Below are 22685 nucleotides of genomic sequence, written 5' to 3'. Positions count from 1 at the left end.
TTTTAGCAAATGAGATGCTTATCTAAAAATCCTTGTTTAAGAAAAAAAAATAAAAGCAAATCAACAATGCCGCTCAAATTTCTGAAAATGAACAAACAACCTGGAACAAACCATTTCCCCCAGAAAAAATCTTCCTAGGGGTATCTGTCAAATCATTTCAAAGAGGTGTGAAATGCTGACACAAACATTGCAAGGTAGGTCCCTGATAACGACAACAACCCTCCCCTAGCATCACATACACTCTCTGGCAGGGCAGTATCTCATTTCTAGCAACTTAATCTCAGAGATGACTCCTCTGAAGGAGGCTTTCATGTCCTTGTTACTGGGCAAAGATGAACTTGCAATGTAGTAAATGTCAACTTACAATGTGGTAAATGCCAATTAATCTACCAGTTACATTAAAATATTTTTTGGCCGGGCACAGTGGCTCACGCCTGTAGCCCAAGACTTTGGGAGGCCGAGGTGGGAAGATTTCAAGGTCAAGAGATTGAGAGCATCCTGGCCAACTTGGTGAAACCCCATCTCTACCAAAAATACAAAAATTAGCTGGGTGCGGTGATGTGTGCCTATAGTTCCAACTACTTGGGAGGCTGAGGCAGAAGAATTGTTTGAACACAAGAGGCGGAGGTTGCAGTAAGCCGAGATTGTGCCACTGCACTCCAGCCTGGTGAAAAAGTGAGACTCTGTCTCAAAAAAAAACAAACAAACAAAAAAAACAATTCCCATTACATAGCTCCAAGCAAGTATCTAAAGCAGAGTTTCTTACAGTATGGTCCATGAACCACCCACACCAGCATCACATGTGGAACTAGTTCAGTGATGATTCCTAGGCTTCATCTCCGGCCCATTGATTGAGGAATTCTAGGCCTGGGTCCCAGGAATCTGCATTTTTAAAAGCACCACAGGTTATTCCAAAGCATGTTTATATTGAAGAACCACTGAGCTCATCTGAGATTAACTGAAGCTTGGAAAAACCTACAGAATAAGAATCAGATATTGAGAACCTATTTGTATTTCTGTCTATGTCAGTAGCTTTTAAACATTTTGACCATGATCCTTACAAAGGAATATATTACACATCCTGATGCGGCACACACACACACAAATTGAAATTAAACTTTCATGAAAGAATATTTATCCTTACGACTTGTGATTCACTCTGATATTTTCTATCCTATTCCACTCCACTTTTTAAAAATTGGACATAAGCCACAAAATTGATTTCCCAACCCTCTAATAAATCACAAACTGGTGTTTGCAGAACACTGATCTATAGCAATCAACTGAAATGTAAAGCTCAATTGACTAAGAATAAACTAGGGAGGGAGAGTGTAAAATATTGCATACTGGTCACTAAACAAGATTTTTAAAAAGATATTAAAGTACATGCATTTAGCTGGATTTAAAACAGCTTAATCACAATACTGATTTCCAAATAACATAAATTTCATTTAGTGTGACTATAAATCTTACTACTTTCAACTAACAACTATTGGTTTTAGGAGCGAGCATATTAGAGTGAACATGTGGTGGTATGCTAACACTGTGAGTCTAGAACTTAACACGAGGCTCTGATTCTGGCTCTCCCATCTGGCAGGGATCACAGCCTGAGCAACGACCTCGTTAAGCCTCAGTTTCTTTATCTGTAAGTAGGGCCCAAAACAGTGTCTATCTCATCAGGTAATGAATATTAAATACTATAATTTATGCAAGCTACATTATTCAGAAATAAGATACCTCTGAACAAAAGCTTTATCAGCTTAAAAATAATTTAAAAATGTTTAAATAAAGTTTCATGTATAAGCTTATATGTAGATTACTATGGGAGGCTGGGTATAGAGGATCACACCCATAATCCCAGAACTTTGGGAGGATGAGGCAAGAGGATTGCTCAAGGCCAGGGATTTGAAACCAGCCTGGGCAACATAGGGAGACACTGGCTCTACAAAAAATATATATGTAAATTAGCCAGGCATGGTGGCACATGCTTGTAGTCCCAGCTACTAAGGAGGCTAAGTTGGGAAGACCATGTTAGCCCAGGAGTTGGAGGCTGCAGTGAGGTATGATCACACCACTGCACTCTAGTCTGGGTGACAGAGCAAGACCTCGTCTCAAAAATAAACAAAATACATTACTAAGTGCACAAATTTACTATATACCTGGTATTATTTTTCTCTTGATGAAGAAACCTTGAACATTTTCTCTGTATGGTGTTGTGCTAAGTGCTGGAATTAAGGAGTCATGAGACACCGTACTACTTATTGAGCAGGTTATAATCTAGTTGCAAAGTTAGTAGAACAGGAAGAAATGTCAATCATCAAATCATGCACCAAGTGGCAGATTCAGAGGTGCAGAAAGTGAGTATAGTTGGAATTCAGAGAGGAAAGGAATGGGAGTCAGAAAGAGCGCCAGAGGTGGGAACTTCGGTGGGGAGTGATGGCGGGCTGAGGTTTGAATTAACAAAAAGGAGGGTGGAAGGAACTCCCAAAAGAAGAGAATAATGGGAGTGAAGACAAAGATCAAATTCTGCTCCCAGTTTGGCTAGGGAGCAGTAAGTCGTAAAGACAGGATTAGAAGCAACAGCCCGTCTGGGGACCAGGCTAAGGCAGTGAGGGAGGTAGGAAGATTGATCTGGAAGGTGGAGTGTGGTATGGTAGTGTGAAGTCAACGCAGGCTGGCTGCAGAGGTCTGGGCATCCCTAGGAGAGCCTGACCAGCAACACCGTAAGAGAGGGCAGGACATGGCCCAAAGCATCAGTGACATCAACACTACAGATATCACTGGTTAAAAGAATGAGGGTATCAACACCAAAAAAGTATTTATTTTATTCCCTATGCAACTAGTCAACCAGGTATATGTATAGGTATATACAAATACAACTATATACATATACCAGGTATAGGTATATAAATACACAACTTAAGAAGTTCAGGTTAATTTTGCCAAAGTTTACATAGCATTACTTTAAACACCAACGAACCTGGTCTCTAGCATGAAGCGAATTGGGTAGATTGATAACTAGATGTTTGCCAAAGTTTGAGGCAAACCATCTCTACCACTCAAATGATTTTCCTTTTCTTACTCAGATTCTATACATTCTTTGCTCACCAAGCTACCTTCTGGTTGAGAATTCAGCTTGCCAGGTAATTTGATATGGAGAAGAATGTATTGATAAAGGTATAGCCTTAAGCATTCTAGTCACTACAAGGGGTCTAAACTGTCCTTCTACTTATCCATCGGACTCATGTAAATGTGGTTACGTGTAACCCTCAGGAAATGCCTCGTCATTCTTTGATGTGCTGGAAATCTGCCATACCCAGTAGGAAGGAGGATTTCAAGCCTAGCTGTACTTCAGAGTCACGTGGGGAGCTGCTTAAAATCTCTTGGGGTGGGGCAACCAGCTGGCTGCAGTTAAGGGAACAGCTCCCAAGTGGACTACCACCTTCTGGTACAATTGTTCTCAATTGTGGCTTCACGTTAGAATAATCCGGGAAACTTTAAAGAACCTATGTCTAGGAATTGACATTGATAGAGATGTTAAAACCTACCCAATGGGCAGAGGCCGTGAATTTATATAATTCATATTCTTCGTTTCTAAGCAGAGGTGAGAACATAGCAATGTACTGGAGTCGAGGAATTTCTACGTCACCTGCATTTATGATATCCAATTATTTTATTCTATTTGATCTTAGACACAGGCCATAGCTTTAAGTTGTTGCTGGTTTTAAACTCTTAACTCATTACTGCTTTAGAGCAGGGATAGGCACAATTTGTCAAGAGCCAGACAGTAAACAGTTTAGGCTTTGTGAGTCACACAGTTTTTGTGGTGACTACTCAGCTGCACAGCTGTAGACAAAGGCAGCCACAAATAATATGTAAAAAAATGGGCATGCCTGCATTCCAATAAAACTTTATTTACAAAGACAGGTGCAAGACAAAATTTGGCCAGGGAGCTGTAGTTTGCTGATCTCCTGCTTAAGAGTGCTTGAATAATTATAACTAGCACTCAGATCTTGGGCCAATTAATATAAAACTAATAACAAAGCATAAAAATAAAAAGTACACTCAGTCTTAGAATCTTATCCTTTGGCTATCTTCCTATTACCATTTACCAGAAACTCAAAACAGAGGGCACTGTTTATATCTAAATCATATGGATCTACTCAGACTATGTCTGCCCCTGAGTACCACTGGCCATACTCAAAGCTTCACTTGCATAGAAACCACCCACCTGATTACTCAAATAGCTCCCCCTGCAAACCTCCAGGGCAAACTACAGGCCAGTGTGCAGTGCCATTCCGGCTTCCTTACTGGTAGAAGATGCCATGGGGATTACTTATTCATTTATTTTTATAGGGAAAAAAATCCATCTATGCTACTTTTGAATACATTTATGCCCCATGCAATTGATCACCTAGGTATAAATGTACAACTGGAGGCCTCAAGTTTTTGGTTAAATCATTTGTATTCAACTGAGTAAGTTTGATCAAGGATCCTGCCTTGGCCACCACTTCTGGTTTCCCCTGAATGTCTCAAAATACTTAACGAATCAAAGCCCAAAGGGTGAGACTGTTTGCTAAGTGGATGAGATCTGAGCATAGACTTCACTCTTAGCCTCTGAAGTTGTGGCTGAGATGGAGCTCACTGCACAGCTGTGCTCTCCCTAATTCCTACTCTGCAACATGAAGTCCCCGCATCTATGGTGCTAAAAATGATGACATCCAGTTATATGAAAGCTCAAAGAAGCCCCCACTCCCCTCCCCCTTGCTGTGTGCAGTTTATCTCCAGTGTCAAAGTAATCACCCATGCACACTGAAAACCAGTGTCAGACAGGGTAGTCTCCTGGGGAAGAGGAGTGCAGACTTTTGCCTGCACACAGCCAGCAATCAATCCATCCCATTTAACCCACAGTGTAAAGGAAAACAAAACTAAGCAGAAGTTTCAGCCTTGGATGTGTGCTTCTGAGTTTAGTTACCAGGACTCCTTATGACGGCTCCATATTGTACTCACTTGGAAGTGTTTTCAAGTATTCCTTTGACTTCATTTATTTCTTCTTTCCCAAAGTAAACAACAGTGAGATGGACTCTCCCATCTTGCTCAATGCACATCTCCCTGGAAAACAAAACACATGCATGTCTGGTGCCTGTTTTCACATTGACAGGCACAGCACAAACCAATACCCTTTCGTAAAGTGCAAAAGGGTCTTGAAGAAAACTTGGTAAACTTCCAGGAGAGCCGAGATGGGAATCCAGGACCTTTCTGGTTGGGCCATTCCAACTATCTGTATTTGTATTTATCTTATTGGGACAACAAGGAAATTTAAATATGCAGTAAATCAAAACTCAGATGCAAGGCACCTCAGCTGCAATCTGCCACAGGCCTAGCCCTCCGGGTCCAGACAGTGTCATGGAAATGGGTCGCTGGTTCTTACCCCATAAAAAGACTATGAAGTACCAAAGATGAGAAAGCTAAAGTCCAGAGAAGATGAGACTAGAATCCTTGCCCATGACTCTCTTTTCTTGTGTGGGCCAATCACAGAGTCTTAAAGACCGAATGAGCAATGGTCAAAAGTCATTCTCTTGTTTAGGACTCTAGAGTGCCTTGGAAGCACCCAATGTTATGACTGTCTGAGGAAATGGCAAGGCAGGACAGTCACTGAAGTTCACCCTTCCCAAGCGGATATCATCACCTTCACCATGTCCCCACTTCTTCTCTCTGTGACTCTAATGATCCCAGGCACCGAGCACCTCATGTTCCAGCTTTCTGACAAAACCACCATTCGGCCATACCCTCCTGGGGCCAGATCTCTAGCTCTGGCCTGGTCCTGACCTGCTTTCCCACATTAGCTATTTGTGTTTTGCCCACGTCCTGTCCTCTCAAGTGAAAGCACTAGCTAATCTGGGAAGGTCCTCTGCTGAGGGTTTAGTTCATTTATGTATATGTGTATGTACGTAAATGCTGGTGCGTATGTGTAAATATGTACATATATGCATGTAAATGTATGTATGTGTAGATATGTAAATATATGCACGTGCGTAAATCACTGTTTATGTACAAATATATGTGTGGATATGTAAATATATGCATGTGCGTAAATTACTGTTTATGTACACATATATGTATATATTATGTACATATGTGTACAGTTTCCTCTCAGTATCTGTATTAGTCTGTTCTCATGCTGCTAACAAACACATACCCAAGAATGGGTTATTTATAAAGGAAAGAGGTTTAATGGACTCACAGTTTCACATGGATAGGGAGGTCTCACAATCATGGCAGAAGGCAAAGGACGATAAAAGGCACATCTTACACGGTGGCAGGCAAGAGAGCTTGTGCAGGGGGACTGCCACTTATAAAACCATCAGATCTTGTGAGACTTATTCACTGCCACAAGAACAGTATGACAGAAACTGCACTCGTGATTCAATGATCTCCACCTGGCCCTGCCCTTGACACATGGGGATTACAACTCAAGCTGAGATTTGGGTAGGGATATAATTAACCATATTAGTATCCATGAGGGACTGATTCCAGAAACCCCCTGGGGATACCAAAATCCAGATGTTCATGCCCCTTATATCTGCAGTCCCCAAACTTTGTGGCATCAGGGACCGGTTTCATGGAAGACAATTTTTCCACACTGGGGGTGGGGGTGGAAGTGGGGGCATGGTTTCAGTATGAAACTGTTCCATCTCAGATCATCACGCATTAGAGTCTCATAAGGAGAACACAACCTAGATCCCTTACATCTGCAGTTCACAATAAGGTTCATGCTGCTATGAGAATCTAATGCTACAGCTGATCTGACAAGAGGTGGCACTCAGGTGGTCATGCTCACTCACCAGCTACTCACCTCCTGCTGTGTGGCCTAGTTCCTAACAGGCCACAGACCAGTATTGGTGTGTGGCCCAGGAGCTGGCGCCCCCTGTCTTATATAACATGGTGTGGTATTTGGATATAACCTACATACATCCTCTTGTGGACTTTAAATCATTTCCAGATTACTTTTAACACCCAACAGAATGTAAATGCTATGTAAAGTGTTTTTGTTCTGTATCATCTAGGGAATAATGACAAGGAAAAAAAAAGTTTGTGCATATTCAGTACAGACGCAACCATTCCTGTTTTGTTTTTTAGAATATTTCCAGTCCTTGGTTGCTTGAACCGGAGGGTGTGGAACCCTTGGATACAGTGGGCCAACTGCATACGTGTATGTGTGTAATTTTAACCTGAGTTTCTGGAAACAAGTTAATGGAAAGGTTCTACTGGTAGGATATTTTGTGATATTGATATTTTACATGTCCTTCCATTTGTTTTCTTTTATCTCAGTGTTGGCTACTTACTGTAACCCCCAAACAATAATCCACATCATAATTTCTAAAGATCCTTGAGCTCTAAATGCAGAGGCCAGTTTGTTCAATGCTTTTAATGATGACACCTAAAAGAAATGACCACCTTCCTGGGCTTGCTGGGAGAAATCCACAGCAATGGAAGACACGGTTCTTGCCCTCATAACACTTACTTAGGAAATCAAATGGGCTCAACTAAAACCATCAGACATCTCATGGCATTGATATAAAGAACATGGAATTGAGAAAGTACAGCAAATGCTGTGGGGTGGAATGGCTGGGCTCAGTGAAGGAGGGATAGGGTTTAGAAAGGCAGAGGTAAGAAAGAAGAGAATTCCAGATGGAAGAAATAGGGAAGATGATATTGACCCAGGCAAGACACATACAGGGCTCACTCTGGTCACAGGTTTGGTTCTGAGCATTCTGTCTCTTTCTGGTGGAAGAAAGAGCTACCTCAGGAACCCAGAGCAACGGCAGAGGTTTAAAAGCAGACAAAGGACAGGGAACAGAGGCCTAGGATATAACTACATGTTTCAAAACCAGGGGCTCCCACTTCGCCACAGTCCCTGCAGACTGAATCATCACCAATCAACAATGAAATCCTCTGTACATAAAAGATCCCTTTCGCAAACTTCCCAGACAATGTCTTAACTTCCTCTGCCAGGGTAGAATAAAAGCATACACACAGGGCCAAGTGCCAGAAAAATTGCTTGAAATTCGTGCATGCAGTGGGAAAAATCCATCCTAGAATCAGGAGAGGGTCACCCGCTACGTCTGAAGAAAAAGCATTCTCATTTTTCTAATAATATCTTTGCTGTCTCCCTCTCTGGTATTTTTAAATCCATTCAAAGAACTTCCTGTTTTTAAGCAATAAGATAGATGCATTGGACCTTTACTCTCTGTGACTAGGTGAGGCGTCTTAAAAAAGGCAAAGTAGAATTTGTTGTGAGGTCTACTGCCAAGGTTCCATTGCATTCATTCATGTACTCTTTTCCTTCATTCATTCAACAAACACTTGGTGACAACGTATCATGGACCAGACACTCTACCAGTGCATCTTAAGAAATTAGTAAGACATGTCTGCCCTTGAGTTCTCCATGTGCAAAACTGAAACTATCTGTAATATAACTAACAAGTGCTTTACAAGAATGAGTCTCATACCATGAAAAACCATGGCTGGCTGGCAGAATGATCTTTGTTTTCCTCTAAACAATTCTGAGTAAACTCCATCCACTGGAAAGGTGTGTGTGTGAGAAAGAGTGTGTATGTGAGTGAATGTGTCCATATGTTTTTGGTTTGGAGGCAAAAGTTTAAAAAGTAAAGTAGGCTGGGCATGGTGGCTCAGCCTATAATCTCAGCACTTTGAGAGGCCGAGGCAGGACGACCACTTGAGGTCAGGAGTTCAAGACCACCCTGGCCAACATGGTGAAACCCGTGTCTATTAAAAATACAAAAATTAGTCAGTCCTGGTGGTGCAGGCCTGTAATACCAGCTATTTGGGAGGCTGAGGGAGGAGAATCACTCAAACCTGGGAGACAGAGATTCCAGTGAGCTAAGATGGTGCTGGTGCACTCCAGCATGGGTGACAGAGCGAGACTCCATCTCAAAATAACTAACTAACTAACTAACTAACTAACTAACTAACTAAGTAAAATGCATGAGAAAGGAGGAAAATTGTATTCATTGCGTATTCAAACTCCTGCCTTTGCACTGTTATTCACACCTGGACACATGGTACCTAGGTCCCTTGGGCTGACTTACACGCCTCTGATAGCACTTCTCTATAAACACCTTGGTAACACTGTCTACAAAAGCCTTTGCCATGAATCTCAAGAAACTCCAACTTCCTAAGGTCCCTCCAGGGAGCTCATCATTTTCTCACGGTCTCTGTGCATGAGCTCCCCATTCCCGAACCTGTAAGCCTGAAAATTCACTCATTCATTCATTCATTCATTCATTCATTTATTGAGAGAGGGTCTCGCTCTCTCACCCAGGCAAAGGTGCCATCTTGGCTCACCACAGCATCAACCTCCCAGGTTCAAGTGATCCTCCCACCCTAGCCTCCAGAGTAGCTGGGACCACAGGTGTGTGCCATCATGCCCAGCTAATTTTTGTATTTTCAGTGGAGACAGGGTTTCACCATATTGGCCAGGCTGGTCTCGAACTCCTGACCTCGGGTGATCCACTCGCCTTGGCCTCCCAAAGTGCTGGGATTAAAGGTGCAAGCTGCCATGCCCGGCCTGGATATTCTGTTTCTATTCCACAAAGACTCTTTTTAGGATGTTTTTTCTTAAAACAACAAAAAAAATAAACCCATAAACCAGTTCTTCACCCAGATATTATAACAAGAGAGTACGGAGAGTAGAGAGGCTAATTAAGATGTATTTCCTATCACAAAACATGTATCACAGTCACTTAGACACCTATATTTCTATTTCCCAAGAGGCCAAAAGCCCTTCACGGCCTTTGAGTTCTGTTATTAATCTGCACGCCTGCCCTGTGGAGGGAGGTATGTGGCCATTGTTCGTAGCCTTAGCGTACAGGTGAGGGAAGGAGTTCCAATGACCTGACCGAGCTATGGAGGCAGCAAGGCACGAAAGCCAGGTTTCCAAAGCACCTGCCTGGTAGTCAGCTCCCCAGGTCACCTGAGCCTCATGAGGGATGCATCTGTTAAGTCTGACAGCTTTGAACTCACTGTCTAGGACCCCACTACAAAGCTGGAGGGCTGGTATGGCCGGGTAGAAGGGAAAAGCCACAAGAAAACTCCAAACGTTAAAGGACTGTGGGGAAGGATTGTTCAACCTGAGTTTCTGATGGGAACCAGCCAGATAGCATGGGCAGATCTGATGGACTGGTGACAGGCTGATCCGAGGCCTGATTTGAGGAGGGGGTGTACACTTAGGGTGATAACTCACCCTAAGGGAGCCTTTTTCAACCACTGCACTGCTAACAGTTTAGACCCTCTAACTCTTTATTGTGAGAGGCGCTGTGATGTGTACAGTAGGATGTGTGGCAGCACCTGTGAAGCACCCACCTATCCCAGATGTGACAACCAAACAGGTCTCTAGACTTTGCCAGCTGTCCGAGGGTAAGGGGAGGTGGGTGTAACAAAATCGCCTCGGTTCTTGGTCACTGTCTTGAGGGAGAAATAAGCTCAGTAATAACAACTGACTTGTCAGAGGGGCAGTGTGGTTGTCAAAGTGATGCACACCCCTGGGGTGGGTCCTGTTCTCCAGCCAGCTCTTGTGGACTCACCTGTGAGTCCTAGAGAGACAGAGCTACAAAAAACGTGATGGCTTTCTTTACAGCAAAAGAAACTATGAGGATACTGGGAGCTGAAGCCAGGACTTTTGGGGAAGGTAATGGTGTTAGTATGATAGAGATGCTGGTGGTGGGTACAGTAGCAGCAGCAGCCACATGCCATTTGGGAGTGATAGCCCCTCTGGCTGTTGTCAGAAGCATGGGTTTGCTTCATACAACTGATACTTGTGCAGCCAGTGGAGGTTGAACTTAACATCTGCACATATGTGAGTTATCACCCAGGATACCTAGAAAGACTGAGAAGGCCACATAAGGTTGGAGATCTTGCCAGAGTAGTGGAGTAGGGGGGGGAAATTGTGTTTCTTGCAGTTAAGGATACTTATCTTTATACCTCATATTATGTGGTCTAGGGAATCGTGGATTGAATAATCAACACTTACTGAGCACCTTTGTGTGCAGTGAATTATCCTCATTGGAGAAAGAATTACAAAGGATGACCATGTATGGTCTTTGTAGTAGAACCAATCAACCAGGCTTTCCTGAGATTTTCCAGATTTTAGCAATGAAAATCCTATATCCTGGAAAATTTCTCAGTCCCAAGCAAATTGAGACAACTGGTCACCCTCCCTATTGCAGGAACTTTACAGTTTTTTGGAAGCAACAGACAACTAAACAGCCATAATATAATGCAGGATGGAATAACCACAGTAACACAGGTAAAATGAGCTAAAAGGCTGAGAGGAGAGCACGGTTATTTCCACTGGGCGCCAGGGAAAGGGGGACTGAGGACGAGGGGGATCCAGGCTGAGCCTTGATAGGTGAGTAGCCACCACGCACATGAACAAGGGCAGAGGCAGGGCTTTCACAGCTAGGAAAGGCACAGATGCAAGGAAATCACATCACTATTCTTTCCAAGTCAATTTTCTACTCAAATGGTCAGATATGTGATGAATATCTATTTAGGCTTTAAGTAGTGTCCCATGCAAATGAAATGACATGTAAAAGACCTGATGTTCCCAAACTGTATCTGTAGTCTTCTGTGGTTACAAGAAGAAATTCCTTGGCACAAAGAAATTGGAAATAAGGAACAGAGTTAGTGGGGCTAAGTAAAATCTGGCTTTAAAATCAGTATTCTTCCTTTGGGTTGAGGGGCATCTCCCCTCCCCTGTGTCAAGATAAATTTATTAACATATAATTATTCTATTCCCTTATTTGAGTAGTCCAATCAGTGTTAAGAAATGAGTAATCAAGCAATTGGGACCTATTTTCCTGACTGTTCATTTCAAAACAGAAAATGAGATCATTTTCCATTTGGTCATTTTTTACTCTTGGATGGATGTTGCTACATAACCCCCGGCTCAGGTGAAATCAAAACCAACTTCTATTAAGTCTCCAAAGAGAAACCTTTATCCAAATACAATGAATGATATAGCTTAGCATTTCTCAAACACATTAGCCATCCAGCTTTCTTGGTGCAGCTCTGGTGTACAAATAGTGAAATGGCCTATGGGAGAGGTAGAGGGGCTTAGGGAAGGCAAGAGGACTAGACTATGCAAAATATATCATTTTCCTGTTGGGGAACACAAAGAAACTGGGAATCTCTATCATGATCCAACATTTGATGACCAGAGGCCTTTCTATCACATATACCAGCCTCGCTAAAACATTCCAGGCTCATTTCAATTTCCGAGAACCTATACGTACTGCTTTAAAATAATTTTCCTGAAATTTTCAGAACCATCTTAATGTTCTAGGCCAAAAAATGAATAAAAGAGAACTGCTAAAGAAAATTCAAGTACAAAATTTCCTTGATACTGTATTAAAATATCATAAATGTTAGAAAGAGAACATTAAGACAAAAATCACCAGTCAAGTCTGAGGGGGAATATAGCAGCACGAAAAAGCGTTCTCAGTCCAGCTGGAAGCAGTCAAAATAAAAAATCAAGTAAACTTGGAATTGAGAAATTTTTTTTTAAAGCAAAGTGAAGAATATTTTCCATAAAAATTCTGTCTTTTTCCCCTCAGAGAGGCTCAGAGATAAAGACCAAAGAAAATCTATAGCTTTGTTATTATGAGGTTCTTCCTGCTATCACAAACAAAATAGACAATGAAGTAACCAGCTGGCTTAAAATCTACAATATGGAAGGTAAGAGAAACAAAGCAGCCAAAAACCAAACTTGAGAGTAGTTTCAAAGGCAAAATGGGGTGGAAGAAGAAAGAAGAAAGAGAGGGAGGAGAGGGAGGAGGGGGAGGAAGGAGAAGAAGGAGAGGAGGAAGGGGAAGATGAGGAGGGTGAAGAGGAGGAGGGGGAAGAGGAGGAGGGGGAAGAGGAGGAGGGTGAAGAGGAGGAGGGGGAAGAGGAGGAGGGGGAAGAGGAGGAGGGTGAAGAGGAGGAGGGGGAAGAGGAGGAGGGGGAAGAGGAGGAGGGGGAAGAGGAGGAGGGGGAGGAGGAGGAGGAGGGGGAGGAGGAGGAGGAGGAGGGGGAGGAGGAGGAGGAGGAGGAGGGAGAGGAGGAGAGGGAGAAGGGGGAGATGGAGGAAGAAGGACAAAGGGGAGAGGGAGGAAGGGGGAGAAGAGGGAGGAAGAGGGAGAAGTGGGAGGAAGAGGGAGAAACAGGAGGAAGAGGAGGAGGAAGGGGGGAGGAGGAGGAAGAGGGGGAGGGGGAGGAAGAGAAGAAGAAGGGGAGGTGGAGAGGGAGGGGAGGGGGAGGTGGAGCAGCAGGGGGGAGGGGGAGGAGGTGAGAAGGGGGAGGGGAGGGGGATGGGAGGGGGAGGAGGGGGAGGGGAGGGGATCGGGAGGGGAGGGGGAGAGGAGGGAATGGGGAGAAGTGGGGAGAGGGGAAGGGGGAAGAGGAGGGGGGAGGGGAGGGGGAAGAGGAGGGGGGAGGGGAGGGGGAAGAGGAGGGGGGAGGGGAGGGGGAAGAGGAGGGGGAGGGGAGGGGGAAGAGAAGAGGGGAGGGGGACAGGGAGGGGGAGGGGGAGAGGGAAGGGGACAGGGAGGGGGAGGGGGAAAGGGAGGGGGAGGGGGAGGGGGAGGAGGAAGACGAGGAGAAGGAGAAGGAGGAAGAGAATGAGAAGAGGAGGAAGAGTAAGTAGGTTTAAGCCAATATGCAACTGGACAAAAAGGAAACAGAAAAACAGCAGGAGCTACATTTAAAGCGCGCTTTCCCTGGTAAGCTCCCTCTCTTCCCAGCCACAGGTAGAGTCTGCGGAGACCCAAGAGAGGTGGGTGGGGCATTCAGGGGAGAAGAAACTGCACAAGAAGCCTGTGAGGGTCCCACATCAGCCAGGACAATGACAGCAGGAAAGAAGGAGCCTGCCACAGTTCCAGATATTTGATTTCCACAAACAAAAATAAAGTCATTTGCAGGTACAGTGGCTCACACCTGTAATCCCAACACTTTGGGAGGCTGAGGCAGGCTGTAAAGTGATCTTTACAGACGATCACATGAGGTCAGGAGTTTGAAAGCAGCCTGGGCAACAGAGCAAGACTTTGTCTCACTAAAAATCTGGCTGGATGTGGTGGCATGCATCTGTAGTCCCAGCTACTCAGGAGACTGAGGTGGGAGGATCACTGGAGCCCAGGAGTTTGAGGCTGCAGTGAGCCATGATCACACCACTGCACACCAGCTTGGGCTACTGAGCTTTTTTAGAGGCCGTGTCTCCAAAAAAAAAAAAAAAAAAAAACACAAGAAAATGGACTTACACAGCACATGCATAGCCCCATAGCACCAAGAGCAGAGCAGTCTTTATTGCTATCGAGCGGTGCAGTGGGGCTTTTATTCTTACTCAGAGATGACAATACTCAAGCTTTAGCATCAAGCTTTAGCATCATGATTTCTTGTAAATGTGAGGAATATCATTTATTTGGTGGCTCAATGCCTCTTAAATGAAGGCCCTCAGGGTCTGGGTGCTAGGAGAAAGCTCATCTCACCCAATGGACGACAGACTTCTCTTCATTAAACATGAACAGCTGGAGGACTCTGGCCTTTGTTTTACCCCTTTCTCCTTGCCTGCTGGGACGTCCTGAAACCTAGTGTTTTCGACAAGTTCCAACTTTCTATTAGTCTCAATTTCTAGGTGGACCTGTCCCTCTTCCCATATTGTTATTGAGTCCTTGTTCATTGAACTTTATAAAAATGGTTTTATTAAACTTGTATTTTTAAAAACACAAATAATTTTTGAGAGTAGTTGAGATGACTATAAGGAGAAGAAATAATAATGACAATAAATAACTTAGTCCACACACTCTGTGCACCCAGGAATAAATTTTGTTCCCAGGGACCACCCCAAGCACAGTTCTAGAGCACAAAGATGTGCCCTTTGCTTCCTTCCAGATTATACCCGGGCCTGGCCACTACCCCGGGTGAGCTGTTTTCTGCAGACCTAGCCTTCCCCAGGACCGCTTTGTGCCTCGTGACCAGGGCTGCTCTTTCTTGGGAATTCCAGGCTCCACACCTCTTCCTTCTGTCCAAGAAGACATATTTATTATAAGTTGAAGCCATGCAAGTCTTTTCTAGGTAAATAATTAACAAATTGATGCTGATGTGGAAAAACCTACTACTGATAATAATCCACCTACAACTGCAAGGGGACAGGGCCCATCTAGACCAAGACTTTCCTTTTACAGAAGATACTAAAGCTGAGATACATGAAGCAACACATAAAAGATTCCTCAACCAACTGTATCAGAGCAAAGGGCGTTGATATTTTAAAGGTGATGCATGGGAAGGATAATGCTTTAAATACATTCATCTCAAATAGCAGTCATTGCAAACTGTGTGCCAAAAATAGTTGAAAGTGGCAACAATTTTGCCACCAATAAATGACCAATGCGGGAGACATAATCTTCTGCTGTCAACTTCAACAGAGTGGAGGCCAAGGAAAGAAATGGAAGGTTCTACATTAGCTTCCTGTGGCTCCTGGCCCCACTTACCACCTCCAGAAGGGAAGCTCGTTGGTGAGAAAACAGAGGAGACACAGATTCAGGTGTGAGAAGGCAGCCTGGGGGAACTATGGAAGACACAAGAGACCTTGGCTTCCACCTAGGACCTTGGCACCAGCAGCAGGAAGAGCCACAGCAGGCTTTTTTGGTATTTCTGCAAATTTTAATGGAAATTTAAAGTGGAGAGGGAAGGTAATTCCATCCTAAACACTTGTGAACCCCTGAAAAAAAAAAAAGCAGGAAAGGGGAGATTTGACATAAGCAAAGGAAAAAAGCTAATCACTTTTAGTGAAGATCTTTTATCTGAAGAGTTAGAGGAGAAGGGATGAGAAATACTGAGAGCCGATGACATGTATGCATCTCCCCCACATCCCACAGAAGCGTTAGAAACAGAGCCAAAACTTCCTTTTTCCTCTTTGTGACTGGTAGGAGTGGAAAGAGATGCTGAAGAAGAGCAAGGGAGCTGGAGACGTGAGTAAGTGGGGCTGACTCTTTGTGATGTCCCAGGCCTCAGCCCTTATATGAAGGCCATTATGAGGGCCAAATATGACACATCCACCCCTTGGGAAAACAATTAATTCCCCCTACACCAAGTGAGCCTAGCAAAACTCACATATCCATCCCAGGGTTCAGAAGAGCCACGAGAACAGGGAACTTCAGCAAAGGCTGCACAAAGCCCCTGGAGGTTCTTCCTCTCCTCCACCTAGCTTTCACACTACAAATAAACTAAACAGAGAAATATCCTGTCCTCAAAATATGCACAACAATTCTCAGTCAAGATGAGGAGAGAGCCAAGGAGAATCCACCCATACTATGCTCGAGCAAACAGAAGGCTGGGTAGTCCCCTGCACGTGATGAGAAAAGATAAAAAAGAAATCAAAGCAACCACATCCCAAGAATCAGAACAAAATTAAAAGGAAAAGTTAAGAAATAGCATGTAAAGCGAAAGAAAAAAATGGGTCTGAAAGAAAAGGTAACTCAAACAGAAGAAAATTTCTTAGAAATGTTTCACACTTTATTAACAAAAATATGAATTTAATTTTTAAAAAGTCCAAAGAGAAAACAATAAAAACAACAGAATAACATTAGCAGGCATAATGTGTGCTCAGAAAATAAATCAACAGCCAAAATGCACAGAAGTAATACATTAGAAATAGGAAGGTACAGAATAGATATGTCAGAAAATCAAATTACTGACACAATAAAGGTTTAAGTAAAAGCAGATAAAAGACTAAGGGCATTAAAAAAACAGAGATGCTAATAAATGGAGAAGACCTGTAAAATATATAATTGCATCCATGAAACAGAGAATCCAATAAACGAAGCAAACAGAACTCAAAAATAAAGCATCCAAAAATTTCCCTGAAAGAACCCACAAAGCAAAATAGGAAACTGTACTACAGAAAAATCAGCTAAAGAACAACAGACATCGGCCAGGTGTGGTGGCTCACACTTATAATCCCAGCATTTTGGGAGGCCAAGGCGGGCAGATCCCCTGAGGTCAGGAGTTCAAGACCAGCCTGGCGAACATGTGAAACCCAACCTCTACTAAAAGTACCAAAAACAGCTGGGCGTGGTGTCATGCATCTGTAGTCCCAGCTACTTGGGAGGCTGAGGTACGAGAAGCACTTGAACCTGGGAGGCACAGGTTGCAGTGAGCCAAGATTGTGCCACTGCACTCCAGCCTGGGTAACAGAGTGAGACTCCTCCATGAGAAGGAAGGAAGGAAGGAAGGAAGGAAGGAAGGAAGGAAGGAAGGAAGGAAGGAAGGTAGGGAGGAAGGGAGGGAACAATAGAAGCTGAGATGAGACATAACCTGATTAAGTAAATGTGATTAAAGACTAATGAAGGAATTCTTCAGGCATTCTGGCAAAAGCCGTTTACGAGACAGACAAAATAAAGTGCTCTTACACTTCACCAGATCATTTAATGTCAGAATATCTACAAAGTTCTGAGGAAGGACAGTGTGTCCCATGAATTTTAAGCCCAGCTAAGCTCTCTGTCCACGATGACAAGAAGAAGATACTCCATTCTCAAACACTTGTGACCTTTCTTGAAAAATTTTCTTGACCATACAATATAGACAACTAAGAACTCAGGAATGGAAAGCTATTGGAAAAGGACTGCTGATGAATACACTAAATCCACTTAAATCCAGAACTGTAGACACTGTAGTGATAAAGTGGAATGTAAAGGTTGTAACCCTGTCAAGGTCAAAGTAATAGATTGCAGCCAGGCACATGGCTCACACCTGTAATCCCAGCACTTTGGGAGGCCGAGGTGGGCAGATCACTTGAGGTCAGGAGTTTCAGATCAGCCTGACCAACATGGTGAAACCCAGTCTCTACTAAAAATACAAAAATTAGCCAGATCTGTTGGTATACGCCTGTCATCCCAGCTACTCGGGAGGCTGAGGCAGGAGAATCGCTTGAACCAGGGAGGCGGAGGCTGTGGTGAGCTAAGGTTGTGCCACTGCACTCCAGCCTGGGTGACAGTGAGACTCTGTCTCAAAATAAATAAATAAATGATTGCTAACAAAATTTAGAAGATGAGACACAGAAGGCAGAAAGTGTAGCTGTGCTGATTTCCTTTTGTACTGCAATGTTTCAATCAAAAAGTTACAAAATGTAGTTAAAAAAATAATATTTCCAACCATTTTTTGTTTTGCAAAAATTACTTTTTAACTTCAGCGGGATCTCTTGGGAACTAATGTCTCTTACAGTGAAGACACATTTTCTTAAAGTTCAGCAAATCCTTTATTATACTTCCAGTTTTCTTCTATGAATTTAAGCAAGATACATTTTAATTCTATAAGTAGAAATACAATGTATATCTCATGTTGCACTGACTTATTCCCAGCTGGCAAGCAATTCTTCTATCTGCAGATATGCAAAGAAAATTGCCCAGAATGATGTTCAACTAATGTTAATAACGGTTAATTCTGTGAGGTGAGACCTGAAGTGACTTTTTAAATAATTTATTCCTTGTGCTGTTCTACACTGCTTAAACATCTTATAATGGCCAAGTATTACCTTTTACAAACTAAAAAGTCACGTTTAAATTATAAAAGCCAAAAATAATCTTTCACTGAATCTTTAAACAAAATATAAAACATATGGTAGTTATATAAATATTTAGAAAACAGAGGAAAAAAAGGAAATACAAATTGCTTCCAGTGTCATCCTCAGTGTCAGCCACAGTTCACAGTCTCCAGTCTGGGGATGAAAAGGACTTTATAAAGACAACATCAAATATTTATTAAGTAGCCCTTTATATTTTCTCCCAGTAATTTTATGGTCATGCTAATTGCATTTAAATATTTAATTGGAGTTTACTTTGCTTTTTTGGTGTGAAATAAGAATCACATTTTTTTCTGCTATGTTTGGCTAGTTGTCCTGACACCATGCTCTGAATAACCCCTTCTTTGGGTTTGAAATGCCGGCTTTAATAAGGTCTTATGAAGAATTAAATACCCACAGGTATTTACCCTCTCGCATCCCAGTTTTTCAGAGACCTCAACACTCTCAGAAATGCCTTGACTGCGACATAAACCCCCTACTCAGCCTCCTGCTCCAGTGTCAGCTGTCCTGCGCAGATTCTCTTTGTGTCCCACTGTCCCCTGTCTATATCTCTGCCACAGTGCCTAGCTCTGTATTTGCAGCTTCTGCTATTCGCGAAAGTAGGCACCGCATCTTGAATGTATCTTCTGATCCCTCGCACCTGGGTAGCATGTCTAGCACATGCAAAAGGCTCTCAAAATATCCTCTCCAGGTCACAAGTATTCTGTCACCCATCCCTTCCTACCTCCACGAGCAAGGGACATCCAAATAGTAAAAGTCCATATGGTGAGCTGAGATGAATCAGCTCAAGGCAAACTGCCCTAGGATTTTTGTGTTCTTTTAAAACATTAACAGAAATCACGTTTCATTTCACCCACTCCGTTTTGAGGCTTGTAAGCTACTCATTTGACTCTTCTCAACGAAACTTCCCTTCCTGTTTTACTACCATTGCTAATTGCTTAAAATTCTCATGACACTAAGGAAATAGCTGTTCATATATACCCAAGAGAATCCTGCTATTTCACGCCCCAGGAGTCCTACAGTGAGGATTTGTCCTTTCACGGAGCAGATACTTCCTTAGTGTAAGCGCCACCTTAGCAAGCCTAACATGTCCAAGGACTCAGAGAATCAAAGCTCAGGACCCTGAACCCAGTAAGACATAGCTTCTTCGCCAAAGGAACTTGCTATAACCTAGAAACGGGCATTCTAGCTGCTGAGAGTAATGATTTCACTTAATGCCTAATGCAAACCACATTCAGGTCTGACAACTGCATTCAGAACGCTGCAGGTTCAGTCATTCTGGAGATGTAATGTTTAACCAACTGTGCCATTCAAAAGGGAAGGACTACAGAGAAAGAGAGCAAAAACACTAAAAGAAGGTCGAAAGAAGCCAAAATTATAAAAACACTCACTTCAGGACTGGAGCCAGAGGAACACTGCAAACAATTATGTGATCATGCACAAAGGAGTATTCTACAAACTGGGAAAAGATCAATCAATCAGCCCACTCTACTTTGGATTACATCATGGCTAAAGGCAAGCTCCAGCTAATAAAAAAAATGTACGAACTAGGGAATATGAAAAAGCTAAGGGAATTGAGAACTGCTATACCTCGGAAAGAAAAGACTAGGAGAGTTGTGATGACCACCTTCAAATACTTGAAAGCTTATGATGTTTAAGAACAAATAGACTTGTTCAGTCCTCCAGAGGCTAGAATGAGACCCACCAGGCAGAAGAGACATGGAAGCTGTCTTCAGGTACAAACAATAAAGAGCTTCCTATCCAGAGATGGTCAACAAAGCAGCAGCTTGACTAGAAATGTAGGCAGCTTCCTGGTGCACACACACATTGCCTGGAGAACCCTATGTCAGAAAGAGAGTCTGAATTAAGGGAAGATTAGACCAGACGACCTCAAAGGTCTAAGGACTATTTGATTCTGATCTTCAAAAAACTTAGTTTTAAGTGGGTTACCCTTTAAATTAAAACAGAGTATGCTCATAAATCAGAATTTTGAAAGGTATCAACCACACCCTTATACTGAACATTATGCCTTTTAATAATGTAAATTTACTAAGATTAAAAATCAAGGCTGGGCACGGTGGCTTACACCTGTAATCCCAGCATTTTGAGAGGCCAAGGTGAGGAGATCACCTGAGATCAGGAGTTCAAGACTAGCCTGGCCAAAATGGCGAAACCTGGGCTCTACTAAAAATGCAAAAATTAGCCGGGCATGGTAATGGGCACCTGTAATCCCACCTACTTGGGAAGCTGAGGCAGGAGAATCGCCTGAACCTGGGAGGTGGAGGTTGCAGTGAGCAGAGTTCGTGCCACTGCACTCCAGCCTGGGTGACAGAGTAAGACTCCGTCCCAAAAAAAAGAAATAAAAAATCAGCTTGATCTTTCAAGATTCATAATTAGACAGTAGGATTTTCTTTGTTTAAAACAAGCTGGTGAAATCACTTAGCTGGTTATCCTCAGCCAATATGTGCATCTGAGCCATCACAGCTTCTAAGATCCAACACCACGCAATCAAGGGCTTAAAGGCACACATCTAAAACCTTCATCAGCATGCCTGAAAAATGAAACCCAGCTTAGTCTCATTGAGTAGCTACAAAAATGTGGGCTTGAAACCTTCTTGATATAATTCTACAATTAAGTCTAAGATGATGCAGGTTAGAATAAAAGATAGATTTTATTCCAGTGCATTGCAGCCACCACTGGAACAGGACAGCAGGTGAAGGCAGCCTAGAGCCAATCGAGAACACCTTGCATAGCTTGCCCACAGTCAACGTGGGCTCTGCCACCGCCAGCTCCTCTCTGCTCCTCAAGACTCTAGGCTGCTGACTTGCCTGTGAGTCTTGGTTCCTGCTATCCCCAAACCCGAGCCCCTCTGCAAGTCAGAATGAACATAACAGGCATTCGGTCATCTTTGTAGATCCTGGTGAAAACCCAGTCCTTCCTGCTTTTCACTTCTGAAGGTAAATATGCTTGTAAGGCAGTTTTCTAATCGCTCTAGGGAAAGGCAAATACAAATGATAAACTTTACATGGAGAAAACAGAGCTGATTAAGAGAAAGGAGGCTTTGTACTCGGCAGGGGAAATGAAGGAGATGACGGGAAATGATGTCAGTGTTCTAACACACACCATGCGGAGGAAGATAAACACGTGCGAACAAACCAACCTGAAATTCTGCATGAACTGCCGGAACTTGTCCACCCTTTTTGCTAGAGGCACGATAACATTGATAAGCGTGTTGGCCATGTTGAGCTTTTCATTTTTCACTTTCATGATGGGGCCGAATGGTCGAAACAAGACGAGCCGTTTGAATTCGTGTTTGTGGTCCCCTTTGAAGGTGAGCTCATACAACGTCCCTTTGTCCCTTTCTGTTCGGTAGATCCCTATTAAGAGAAAAACAAGGAAAGATAGTTCTAAAAATTAACCTTGGCTGCTGAGTGTTTTTTAACCGAGATCTAGCACAGACTGCCTTTAAAAAGTGTTTAAGATGAAATCTCTCCAGCAATTATTCGAAAATTCAAAATGCTCCCAATTAAAAAATACCAAAAGAAGTCAAAATAGCATGAATTTTAAAATCACAGTTATGAAGTCTGCATAAAAACATGGGAAAAAGCTTGAAATGCTGGATACAAACTGTATTCATAGGATACAGAGGCATTTATAAAAGGATTTTTAGGAAATAGGCCAAAATAAGACTGACTATGATACAGAGTGGGATTATGTGTTTTTTCTTTTCTTCTAGTATCCAAATTTTCTGCAATATGATTTGAAGAATATTAAAATAATTACACTTAATTTTAAAAATGAGCATTAAAATTATGTCTTAGAAATTAAGCCATTTCAGCCTGGGTGCGGTGGCTCACGCCTGTAATCCCAGTACTTTCAGAGCCTGAGGTGGGCATATCACCTGACGTTAGCAGTCTGAGAACAGCCTGGTCAATATGGTGAAACCCCATCTCTACTAATATAAAAGTTAGTAGAGCGTCATGTTGTGTGCCTCTAATCCTGGCTACTTGGGAGGCTGAGGCAGGAGAATCACTTGAACTCAGGAGGC

The 22685-nt window shown here is 42.9% G+C and overlaps 1 protein-coding gene across 14 annotated transcripts in view; it reads right to left on the bottom strand.

The window, feature by feature from the left end:
- The window catches only part of CSGALNACT1 (chondroitin sulfate N-acetylgalactosaminyltransferase 1), a 415609-nt gene that overhangs the window by 30790 nt on the left and 362134 nt on the right, over positions 1-22685 (bottom strand). For all 14 annotated transcript variants that reach the window (XM_063637633.1, XM_063637658.1, XM_055286415.2 and 11 more), the window contains 2 exons: positions 21798-22014; positions 5011-5112 (listed from right to left, as the gene is read on the bottom strand). In XM_063637633.1, coding sequence (XP_063493703.1) covers positions 5011-5112; positions 21798-22014 — 319 coding nt within the window. The remainder of the gene's footprint in view (positions 1-5010; positions 5113-21797; positions 22015-22685) is intronic.

This window comes from Symphalangus syndactylus, chromosome 1, assembly GCF_028878055.3.
Source record: "Symphalangus syndactylus isolate Jambi chromosome 1, NHGRI_mSymSyn1-v2.1_pri, whole genome shotgun sequence".
Taxonomy (NCBI): domain Eukaryota; kingdom Metazoa; phylum Chordata; class Mammalia; order Primates; family Hylobatidae; genus Symphalangus; species Symphalangus syndactylus.
The sequence above is the reverse complement of the archived record's forward strand: the minus strand, read 5'-3'. Positions and strand labels throughout refer to the sequence as shown.